This window comes from Hyperoodon ampullatus (assembly GCF_949752795.1).
Source record: "Hyperoodon ampullatus genome assembly, contig: scaffold_355, whole genome shotgun sequence".
NCBI lineage: Eukaryota > Metazoa > Chordata > Mammalia > Artiodactyla > Ziphiidae > Hyperoodon > Hyperoodon ampullatus.
In genome coordinates, this window is record NW_027640976.1 from 231,556 (window position 1) to 244,087 (window position 12,532).

The 12,532-nt window shown below is 38.4% G+C and overlaps 1 protein-coding gene across 1 annotated transcript; it reads left to right on the forward strand.

Annotated features, from left to right (window-relative positions):
- Positions 1–865: 865 nt before the first annotated feature.
- MMGT1 (membrane magnesium transporter 1) lies at positions 866–9,012 on the forward strand (the record flags this gene model as incomplete). Its single annotated transcript, XM_079728625.1, has 4 exons — positions 866–944; positions 4,743–4,795; positions 7,128–7,231; positions 8,853–9,012. 4 exons carry the CDS (start codon positions 866–868, stop codon positions 9,010–9,012), a joined length of 396 nt encoding a protein of 131 aa, XP_079584751.1.
- Between the last annotated feature and the right edge of the window lie 3,520 nt (positions 9,013–12,532).

Below are 12,532 nucleotides of genomic sequence, written 5' to 3' on the forward strand. Positions count from 1 at the left end.
AAGAAAAAAATCGAGAAAGGAGAGTATATTTTATTCTGATCAGAGAGACAGAAGATGGATGGGCCTTTGTTGTTAGCATCATTTTATTCCTCTACTTTCATTTCTCCCTAATGTAAACTGGTTCTCTTTGTGACGAAACACTCCCACCGCGCTACATCCTTTTGGGCGCGAATCTTTCTCATAGACCTTTTGAAGGTAAGGAGAAGGGAACTAACTTTTACTGAGTGTCCCCCGCGTGCGACGTGTTTGCGGCTCCAAATGCCAGGTGGTTTTCCTCTACACCCCACCCGCCCCCTCGCTTTCACACCCTTGCCTCCTTCTGCAGTTCCCAGTAGTCTGAAGTACAGGAAAGGTCCACAGAAAACAAAGGGCACAGCTTTAGGGAAAAGCAAAACAAACAAACAAAAATTCCCAGACCAGGGGTAGGGAGCCAGCACTGACCGCCTTTAACCACCGCCTGCAGTGCCCAGTGTCCCTCTGCCCCGCCCGGAACTCTCCACAGGCCCCGCCCCCTACCCCGCGGCCCGCGCTCATTTGCTGGCGCCCTTCCACTCCACTTCCCCATTGATCCGCTTGCGCCTCTTCTTTTACGCCGTCCACTCAGCTCCGCCCCTCGCAAAGCGGCAGCGCGGCGCAGGCCCGGCCCCTCGGTACTCGCGGACTTTTTTCCGTGTCGCTTCCTCTTCTTCCCGGCATCCCCGTTTCCGCTTTCTCACGGCTCTTTGGTTTTCCCACCTCTCAGGCGCTTCGCGCCCAGGGGTTCACTGACGTCATCTCTCTGCGCTGCGCGGACACCCGCCGGTGGAGGAAGGAACATTTCCGCCGCCCTTCGCTTCTTTTGTTGGGCTGCTACTCCTTCGGAGTCATGGCGCCGTCGCTGTGGAAGGGGCTGGTGGGCATCGGCCTCTTTGCCTTAGCCCACGCGGCCTTTTCCGCTGCGCAGCGTAAGTGCCTGAGGGACGGCACCGCTTCCGTGCAGGACTCCGGGGGCGGCGTGTGGGTGCACCCTTGAGGGAGTGTAGGACCGCGTGTCCCGGGGACGGTCATTTGAGACCTTAGAGTTTGGGGTGGCTGTAGGAAGCAGTGCGGGGCTCCCCAGTGGAAGGATTGGAGTCTGAGTTTGAAAAGAGTGGGGCACCTGGGGTTGCAGCAGGGTTGGAAGGGGGTGTTGGGGAGAGGGCTCAGTACGGGACCGGTGGGCTGCAGGGTGGGCAGAGAGGGGATGTATCCGGGAATCCGGGACAAGTGATGTCAGATCCAGCGTGGGGCTGGCAAAGTGTCAGATCGAGGACCTCGGATGCTCATGGTCCCATGACAACTAGGTGGACAACGTCTTGGGCACTCCTGGGCTGTCCAGGCGGACTGATAAGTTAAGTGACCATTTGCCTCAGGGAGGCACTGTGATGCGGGGCAAAGAGCACCGCACTGGGGGGCTGGTTCTTAAAAACTTGGTTTACTGCTATATCTGTGACCTTGAGCACATCACGTCCCTTCTCTGAGGCTTCATTGAGGTGGATTTTAATTCTTGCACTTTCTATGTCAGAGAGTGATTGGGAAGTTTAAATGAAATAAAACAAAAGTGCTTTATCACACATATACAATTGTATTGTCAAGAGGAAACTTGGAGTCCAGCAGAGGATGCAGTGCAGTGAGACAGCTGATCTGTTTTGAGGTCTACCTTCTCTCCGAGACCAGGAGTTAGCAAAGTCTGGCATGTGGGCCAAATGCAGCCTCCCTCCTGTTTTTGCCATGAGCTAAGAATGTTTTTAGATTTTTAATTTGTTGGGGGAAGAAAGCAAAAGAATATAATTTTATGACCCATGACAATTATATAAAATCCAAGTTTCAGTGTCCATCAGTGAAGTTTTATTGGCACACGGCCACGCCCATTCGTTTAGGTATTGTCTGGCTGCTTTCTAAGGGCAAAGTTGAGTAGTTACAGTGGAGATAGTAAGGCCTGCAAAGGCTAAAATATTTATTATCTGGCCCTTTACAGGAAAAGTTTGCTGAGCTCTTTCCTAACCTATAGAGCCCATGAGGGCAGGGACAATGTATATTTTGTTCATTGCTGTAATGTCAGTGCCCAGCACAATGTTCCCAACTAGTTACTCAATAAATTTGTTGAATGAAGGAAAGAAATTCAGAATTGAACTTTATTCCTTTATTTGCTACATTACTTTCCATCTTCAGGAATAAAGTAGAAAATGAAATGTGAATTCCTCAGAGCTCCAATTGTTTTCAAGATAAAACCTTTTGTTCTATTTATTATACATAATTAAAATGATCCAATTATTAAAATTACTTTTTACATACAGGTATTATGACAACATTTGTCTGGCAGAAATTCAGCTTTATTTATCTTTTTAATTTATTTTGAAATTTTAGATTTACAGAAACATTGCGAAGATAGTACGGAGAGTTACTGTATACCCCTCACTCAGCTTCCTCCATTGGTAACACCTTACATTACTATGTTATAATGTAACAACTAGGAAACTGACATTGGTATACTACTATTAAGTAAAGTCTAGCTTTTATTTGGATTTCACCAGTTTTCCCATTAGTGTCTTCTTTCTATTCCAGGAATCAATCCAGGGTATCATATTACATTTAGTTGTCATGTTTCCTCAGGCTCCTGTTCCTGTGACAGTTTCTCCAAAACTCCAATCTTGAATGAAAACAATAATAATAGCTAACATTTATTAAGTGCTTACCATGTGCCAGGCACTGAACTAAGCATTTTACATGTATTATGTAATTCAATACTACCAAAAACCCTGGGAGGTAGATATTATTGTTATTATCGTCTTTGAAAGATGAAGAAATTGAGACATACTGCTAGGAAACCTGTGCAAAATTACAGAGATGATAAATGGTGGGGCTGGGCTTCAAAGACAAGCAGTTTGATTCTAGAGCCTGTGTGCTACACTGCTTGGTAAAATTCAGTCTTGAGTAATTGGGTGAAAGTGCGCTATGCTTAGGTGCTAGAAGGTGCAGTGATGTCCTGAGGGAGTTCAAAGTCAAGTGGAGAAACAAGTGAGTCAAGCAACAATCACCATAAAGTGATATAGATGCTATGCTAAAAGCATGTAAAATACAGGGAGATGGGAGTAGTCATTTTTCAGGAGGTGGGGGGAAGGGGTTAAGAAAGGTACCTAGAGTCTGGCTGATCAAGTGTGGTCTTTAGACCAACATCTTGGAAATCATCTGGGAGCTGGTCAGAAATGCAGAAGTTCAGACCCCCCCACCCCAGATCTATGGAATCCGAATCTGCTTTTTAATAAGATCCCCACGTGATTTGTATGTACATTCATTTTAGAATAGCTGCCCTAGAGGAGATTAGGATACAGTGGTGCTGCGTCATTTTCTACAATAGACTTCAGCTGTAAAATCTTACTGTCCTAGAGCAAGGAGATAGTTGACTGAAGTCCAACCCCTTCGTTTTACAGATGAGGAAATGCCCTGCTAAAGCTGGAGTTAGAGTCAGATTAGGCTTCATGCAAAGAAGAAAGGTAGCTGGGAATTCCACAGGTAACTTCAAGTAGGAAGTTAGCCAAAACCTATTTGGGTATTGGTTTGATTTTTCTTTTACACCTGTCCTTATGATGAAACCTGTGAGATAAAACTTCAGAAATGTCTCTAAACATTCTCTTTTAAGAGTCAATGCATGCCCACTCACAATAATTTGAGGTTTTAAGCATGTTATTAAGTAGGGATTGTGCAAGATTCCTCTAGAATTAGGATTTTGTGTTTTTATGTGAGGTGGACATGCCTTGTGGCATTTGTCACTGCAGTGGGACCTCTTTATAGTCCTCATGTTGGAAAGAGACCAATATTTACCTTTGAGGCTAATTGTGTCCTGTCAGATTGTGGCAGCAGGTAGCACCCTGGGGTGCTGTGACATGCTGGTCTTTGCCGTGATGAACTTTGTTATGACAGAGCTCCTATCCTGTGTCTCATTTGATCCTCATATTATTCCCAATTTACAGTTGCAGAAATTTAGGCAGTGAAAAGATAGATACTGTATTTTTTTGATTCTCAGGCACATTCCACCTCCCACTCCTACATTTTAACACTGAAATTGAGATACATGTTACAATCCACGAAGGTGTCTTACATTGAATGAGATTACGATAAATTGAAGAGCTGGTGTTATGATCTAGGCTTTTCAGCTTCCAAATCCTGATCCTTTTCCTTCATACCTTGCTGCCTCCTGAGGCTAAGGCAGTAGCAGAATTATAATTAAATCACAGAAGCAGCAATTGATGTCCAAGAATTTCTCCTATTCCAACACCCCCCCCAGCATATTGTCTCAGGAAAAACATTTCCATAACAATATTACTTTGTCCATATTATGTGATGGTGGTGCTGTTTCAGAGTTGAGATTTTCTGTAGACTTAATTTTTAAATAATTGTGATTTCTTTGACCAGTTAGTGAAAGAATTTCAGAGAATTCTAGTTTTCCTGTAGTAATGAAAGAAAAATTATGTTTAGGTATTTCTCCCTCATATTTGCTCACTTTTCACTCTTATCCTGTTTTATAAGGTGACAAAGCAGGTCATGATGGGAATAGGATAGTTCAAGATCAGACTGACTGCCTTAGAAGATAGAGGTTTTTGAGGAATCCGGGATTAGCATTACTTTTTGTAGCACGTGTCAGTTTCTTCTTTGGTATATAGATTTGCTTACATTTTAAGAAAAATGGGCTACAATTTCTTTAATGGTATACTTCTGGTTTATAGATCGTTCTTATATGCGATTAACAGAAAAAGAAGATGAATCACTGCCAATAGATGTAAGTTGGTCATTTATATTCCATTAAAATATATATAACCGAATCACTTTGCCATGTACCTGAAACTAACACAATATTGTAAATCAACTATACTTCAATAAAAAATATATATGTATATATATTTTAAAAATCAGCCACATAGCTTAAAATATATTTTAAAAATGTTTTGGTTTTTTATTCTCTTAATTTTCCAGACATGAAATAGCATATCTGTTATCTACTTTTTGTCACTCATTATAAAACCCAAAGATTTGGAAACAAAAGACTTCTGTTAGGTTTCTAGAACTTAGTTTATTTTTTTGGCTACGCCGTGCAGCTTGCAGGATCTTAGTTTGCAGGATCTCAGTTCCCTGACCAGGGGTCGAAACCCGGGCCCCCTGCAGTTGAAGTGTGGAGTCCTAACTACTGGACAGCCAGGGAATTCCCTAGAACTTAGTTTATAGTAGTCTTTCTAGAAGTTGCTCTGTCTGTAGTCTGAGATGGACTTAAGTTGATTATTTGACTTTATTTTTTTTTAGAAAATTCCTTTTATACATAAAGTTTAAAAACAAGTAAAACTAACAAAACATTGTTTAGGGACAGATACATAGGTGGTAAAACTAAAGAAAAATAGGAAGTGCTTTTTTTTAAAGCTGAAATAATATGTGAACTTCACTCACAGTTTTTTATCTTTATTGGATTTTTGTTTTGTTTTTTTTGCCTGCGCCGTGTGGCTTGCGGGATCTTAGTTCCCCGACCAGGGATTGAACCCGAGCCCCCTGCAGTGGAAGCATGGAGTCCTAGCCACTGGACTGCCGGGGAATTTCCCCTCCCCCCCTTTTTAAATCTTTATTAGATTTTAAAGAACAAAAGTAGTAAGTTCTTTGTAATAGAATCAACCAGTAAGTGTCAAAAGTAAAACTGACCCCATTGCTCACAATTCTACCTCTACTCTGAACAGTTTGTAGTATATCAGTAGTTTAGTTTTCTTCTCTGCATAAACAACATTATCTTTGTTTGTGTATGTATAGTTTTATGTAATCAAAACACAGAGTGTTTCTTTTAAAAAAGTTATGTGCGTATATGTATACTTTCATAACTAGCTTTTTATTACTTAACAATTTATCTTGACATATTTTCATGACAACTCATAGATTTATCACATTCTTGTTAATGATGCCTATGATTGCATTGTATGAAATGGGTCTTGGTACACTGGTGGTGGGGATGTAAACCAGTATAACAGATGACATTAGATTTTACTTTAGAAAGAGTAATAGCTTGTGGCTAATTTTGACTTTAATTGTCATAATTAAAGACATGGTAGATGTGGCTATTAACTCATTCTCCCATCACCTTTGTTTTGTGGTAGATGAGTGCACACACACATGCACACACACATATACACACTCATTTATATCTGTTTAAAATAACTTTCTTCTGTTTACAAATGGGAAAATTTGAAAAATATGGAAAATCACAATCAAGAAAATAAAATATGCCTGTAATCCCATGTTGGTTAATATCAAACATTGCAAGTTTTTGCTTGCAGAACCTCTTTGGAAAGCAGTTTCGTATTACCTAATAAAGTTGAATTTGTGTATACTCTACGCCAGTGGTTGCACTCCCATGTGCCAGGAGACATACACAAAGATATCCATCCTGATGTTGTAAAAGTCACAGACAGGAAACAGCCCACATAGCCATCAACAGTAGACTGTATAAATTGTGGGATTTTCGTGTAATGAAATACAATGAAAATGAATGGACTACAACTATGTACTTCAACCGGGAGGAATCTCACCAAAAAAAAAGCTCAAATGGGAAAAAGTAAGCAGTGTATGTTTTAGAGGTACATACAGAGCTGGTAAAATTATAAATAAAAGCAAGGAACGGATTAATAAACAATTGGGGACAATAGTTAACTGGGAGGGAGGGTGAAGGATATAATTGGAGGGGGATACCTGGGCCTTGAAAGGTACTGGTAATGTTCTATTTCTTAAGCTAGGTGGTGGCTAAGGGGTGTTCTTTTTATACTCTGTGATATTTAACAATAATACATTAAAACATTCATAGTTGCTCTTAGAAGCTGGTAATAGTTGATAACTGAGTTCTGAATGGCTTGGTACCTGTTTTTGCTATTTGCGCAAAACCCAGAAGTATTTTTGCAGCCGATTCACAGAACTTATAGAAGATACTGTTTTGTCTGAGTCCAAATCATTTAAAGTGAGACTCCTTGATAGGACCTAGAAGAAATACCTGTTAAGAGGCTAGAAAGAGATGGAGAGAAAATTGTAAATTTTTATAATAATATTTGTATGTTGTTTAGTAATTTCAATCTTTATACTCACAGATAGTTCTTCAGACACTTCTGGCCTTTGCAGTTACCTGTTATGGTATAGTTCATATTGCAGGGGAGTTTAAAGACATGGATGCCACTTCAGAACTAAAAAATAAGTAAGTCTTTTCCTTTTCATAGGCATTTAATTTCATGGGGGTTTTGCTTCATTTACATAATTTAAAATCTATGTTTTTTATGGTACATAAAAGTTGGTTTTGTTTTTACATTTCGATTATGCAGTTTGTATGAGTAATGAGGTAAAAAAATTGAGGCAGTGTTTGATGTGACAGGAAAAATGGAAGTTGAATGACAGATTATTGACATTAGAATAAGATGTTATGTTATGGTTGTTTAAACTTACTTGTTGGCTGGTTGGATAGATAGGTGGATGGAAATAGATATATAGGAAGATATTCCCTCAGGAATTTTTTCCTTCTTTCTTCCCCACCCGCCTTGCTTCCCCCTCTCCTTCCTCCCTCCCTTCCCTCCCTTCCCTCCCTTCCCTTCCTTCCCTTTTCCTCTTCTTATCCTCTTGACCCAGCTTAATCTTTGGAAGATTACGAGGTTTTCTGTTTCCTCTATCACTTGAACCTAGCCTGTGACATAAACTCTGCTCTTAGGCTCTTTTCTATCCTTGGACTAAAGTATATTTGTTATTCTGCTTTCTTTTTTTCTCCTATACTATTTCTAAGCTATTTTCATGAGCTTTGCTTGCTTTTCTTTTCCGTATTTCTGACTTGCATAAAATCATCCCTTGGCTTTATTCAATTCCGTCTCTGGACTTTACCCATCTTCTTGATCCTAGAAATTTTAACACAGTATTTCCTTAGAAGAATTCACAATAAACATTTATGTGTTAGAGGAAATTCATCCCCTTTTTACTTTTACTTTTTAATTTACATTTTAAATAGTCACATCTCAGGCTTCCCATTTTATGTTGGGGTATGCTTGGATTTTTAGGTGGGCTGACTTCGAGATTTGAATTTTTATCAAAAGGAAAGTTCTCTTTCCTTCCAGGAAATTAATATTTAAAAACAAACCAATACCAAAAGCCATACACTTAGGTGTTTGTGAACTTTTCTTAGACTGCATATATCTCACTGGAAAGATGAAAGGATACTCCACTATCACTACCCACTACAGTTCTTACAAAGAGTCTACCAAGAATCACAGGCAAGGGGCCTAGAAAGAAAGAAGTAAAACAGAATGGCATTAAGTAGGTGGTAGCAAAATACATGAATTTAGTAGGTGGTAGCAAAATATACGAGTTTGGGCAAGAGCAGGTACAGAAGGGCGAAAAGGAATTTTTCGTTGTACTTGATTCTTGGAAGGCAGATCTGTACAATGATCAGATGGCTTGAATAGTGAGGGCCAGGTGAGAATAATCAAAGTTATAATCTATGTACTATTTTTTTAAGGACTATTTGGCATGGGCTAGAGTTAGATTTATAGAGCTGATTAAAGTTGAGCAATTATTTGTGTTTTCATAGGCATCTTGGAAGGAATGCCTGAATTAAAAAATTTCAGGGTTTTATGTTGCATTTCCGGGTTTCTTATTTTCCTTGTACAGGAAGAAAGTGAGATACAGTATGTTTACCAATTATAGTCTGATTTTATGGATTTAAATTTAGTTAAAACTCTAACCCATAGCAAATTCATAATTTATTAGAAGCCTGCTTATTTTAAAATAGGCTTTTATAAAGGTTTATCTAAAATTGATGCTTTTTTTCTTTTAAGGACATTTGACACATTAAGGAATCACCCATCATTTTATGTATTTAATCATCGTGGTCGAGTACTGTTCCGGCCTTCGGATACAACAAATTCTTCAAACCAAGATGCATTGTCCTCTAACACATCATTGAAGTTACGAAAACTTGAATCACTGCGTCGTTAAGATTTTTACAAATTATAATAACAGAATAGGACAGGACACAGAGCTGGAATATTGGAGTTTGGGGTACAAAACACTCCCCCCCGTCAGTATTTATATTGATCTTTCAGACCTAATTAAAAAAGTCTATGACCCTTGTTTATACACTGTTAATCCAGTCATGAATGCAATATAAGTTATCTGTGAAATGAGTCTTTGATCTTTCATAGAGAGAATTCTTTTTTCATCTAAAATTCACTTGTTTTGTAAAAGTCACTGTTTTGAACACATTTCTTTGAAAAATGATGGTTTTGTAATTATTTATTTTCTTAGATTTCTTTTCTTTTGCACTACAGTTTTTAGGATCCTTTTGGAGATAGTGTGACTACTGCATTTTGCAGCATGAATGATAGTAAAATGGTCTTAAGTTCTTAACAACAAATGGACTTCTCTAAAGAGACTAAAATGGTGACTTATCAGTTTTTCTTATGCCCCCTAAAAAGTGGCTCTGCTTCAGCAGATACTTGCCAGTTTTTAATTTATCCATTACTTCTCACCCTACCCCGCTCCCATATACCTCCTAACATCAGTCTTATTTCATCACTTCTCTGGGGTTCTGTGTGCAGCGAGCAATTTTTGTGTCAGAAATCCTTTGTCATAACAAGTATACTTAACAAACTCAGCTTGCTGTAAAGCTACTTGTGTTCTCTTCATTTATTGGTAAAAAATGTCCCAAATTGATTATGTAGTGTAAGAATAGTTGAAGATAGACCAAAAAGAACATCCATGAATTAATTATCCTGCTTGTGTAGAAGAATAGTAGTCATTGAGGAAAACTGATTATTTGTCATTAGCCAGTTTAACTTATTCAAAAATCTCTGTTATTTTGTTGCATACTAAACTAATAAATTAGTAAAAATATAGGAAACCTTCTCGTTGAAGGTAGACTTCAATGGAATTGGGCCAAATATGTTCTAAATATTTGGAACTCATGTCTTTAAAAAAAATTAAGGTCATTGAAGAAATTGTTTCATAGCTTCTGATTTGTTTTCCATCTTCATTGTATGTTGCTGAAGGTGAGGATGAGGGTACAGAGAAGAATTTTTTTAGAAACGGTAATTTCAGTTTTAGGGGAATTTGGCTAGCTCTTTGATCTTCAGGAAGCTTAACATTTCTACATTTCTTCGTAGAAAACATTGCTTTTGTTGAATCATACAGGTATGGAAACATTGCTTTTGTTGAATTGTATAGGTATAAAGGGAATAACTGTATGCAGATTTGAAAAGGAAATGTGCTTTAGGCAAGAGTCATGAGATGTCCTTATCCTTGAAGACATTTTTTTCCATTAGTAATGAACCTCAGCTCTTCTCTTCTGCCTGGTAACACAGCCTGAAGTACAAGATTATTTTGTCATTGGGTCTTTATTCATTGTTTAATTTTGTTTTGCCAACCCAATCTGTCTGTGGAACACTGACTCTGCTCTCTAAGGAGAACAAAGTTAGAAATCTGTTGAAAACCTAAAATAATTTAGAAATGAGTTTAAAATGTGAAGTCAGGGGTTAAAGTGGTTGTATTTAAATCAGAACAGTGTATGAGAAACAAGCTCCTTACATCAGGCCTGTGTACCGTTTCCTCAGGTATGACTTGATTCACAAGAGCGTCTTATTTTCTTCTCTTTGGGGGCCTGTCTTCCTTTCCTAATATGTTTTAATAATAACTTTACTGAGATATAATTCACATACCTTACCATTCACCCATTTAAAGGGTACAATTCAGTTGTGTAATATATTCATGATGTTGTGCAACCATGATCACAGTGAATTTGAGAACATTGCCATCAGCCCAGAAAGAAACCCTGTGCCCTTTAGCAGTTACCTGTCTTTTTCCCCCAGTGCCTCCCAGCCACTAATCTACTTTCTGTCTCTGTAGATGTGTCTATTCTGGTCATTTAATATGAATGGATTCCTGCAGTATCTGGGCTTTCATGACTGGCTTCCCAAATATGGTTTTGTTCTATGTAGAGTGAGAACTCCTCTTGAGAACTGATTGCTGTAAAAGGAAGTGGTTTGTAAAAATCAGTAGATGTAAGGAGGGAGGGTCACATACCTAACAGGTTTCTCAGTCTGTCTTATGCTGAATAGTTTTTTCTCAGAACCAAGCATTCATGATATGTTACTACTTATAGTATTTTTGTCTAGTCTCTAGAATGGATATTGATATGGATTGCCCAGTCAGGAAAGTCCTGCTAAGTATGATGCCAAATAACGTGGCAAATAATTGACATAGCAGTCTTCAGTTGTGTCTAATTTTGCTAGGAGCTTGTATACATCTGGTCAGGTGAGCTTCCATACCTCTGGTCAGGTGAGCTTCCCAAATTTTTTCTTTAATTTCCTCCAATGAATTTATGCTGTCTTTTAAAAGTAGGTACCAAAGGATTTGGGTGATTTGGGTGCTTCATAACAGTGCTAAATGGGTTAAGTTCAGAATTCTATTTATACTACTATGAGGCAGTACTAAGGTAGCCAAAAATGTAGTCATGCGAGCTAGTGAAGCCTGCAGTTGACTGTGATTTCAGTGACATTCAGAAGTGTGTACTGTTGAAGGCTCTCTAGAATATAGGAAGACGTAATGACCAGGGAACCAGCCAAATGCTACGGCCTAGTGGGCCAGCTGCAGAAAACGCAGATTGGTGAATTAGAGACTGTGATGCTCTGTAACTCCCTAATGATTGTTTTCTAAGCATTGTGGCTTATTTTTGAGTGGCATGACAGCATCCCCCTGGTTGTATGTGGACTGTTTCCATGATGTATTGAGTAGTGTTGTTTGTTGTGAGCATCGATGCCTGTAACACCAAGCTAAACACATTCTTTTGGATATGTTTCCTCTCTTTAAATGACCTTGCCCTGTCCAATAAATAAATGATTGTCTCACCCTGTTTTTGGTAGTGGTTTTTTTTTGTTTTGTTTTGTTTGTTTGTTTGTTCGTTTTACTTTTAATCTCATTTTCTTCCGTTTCTCTGTCCCCAGAAAAATGTAAGATCTAATTTTAATGACTGTATTTTTTCCAATGTGATGCTGTTTTACTAAATTCAGTGGATACTTTACTTTTCATTGTACATGTAAAGTCTTATTGCAATTTTATGTTTTTTTAGAGTTGAAATAGAATGTGTAATCTCATTTATATTTATATTTATGAATTATCAAATGTCCTTTGGAGTATAAGAATATTGGTCTTTGAGTAGCAATGTCTAATCATTCCAGCACAAATGTGTTGTATAGCCAAACTGCCATTACAAAATGGCAATTTATACTTAACAGGAAATCATTATGATTAAAGCATCACGGGACAAATCTAGAGTTTAATGGAAATCCAAGAGGAAGTTCTGGTTTGCAAAGCTTGGCGTTTATCTGCAGTATTTTGAAAGATAGCACTACTAGTATTCAAATCTACATAGGAATATCTCAAACTAACCTACTAATCAAATATTCTTTTAAAAGGAAAAAAGAAATATATGCACATGGCAAAAACCCCAGATGGTACAGAA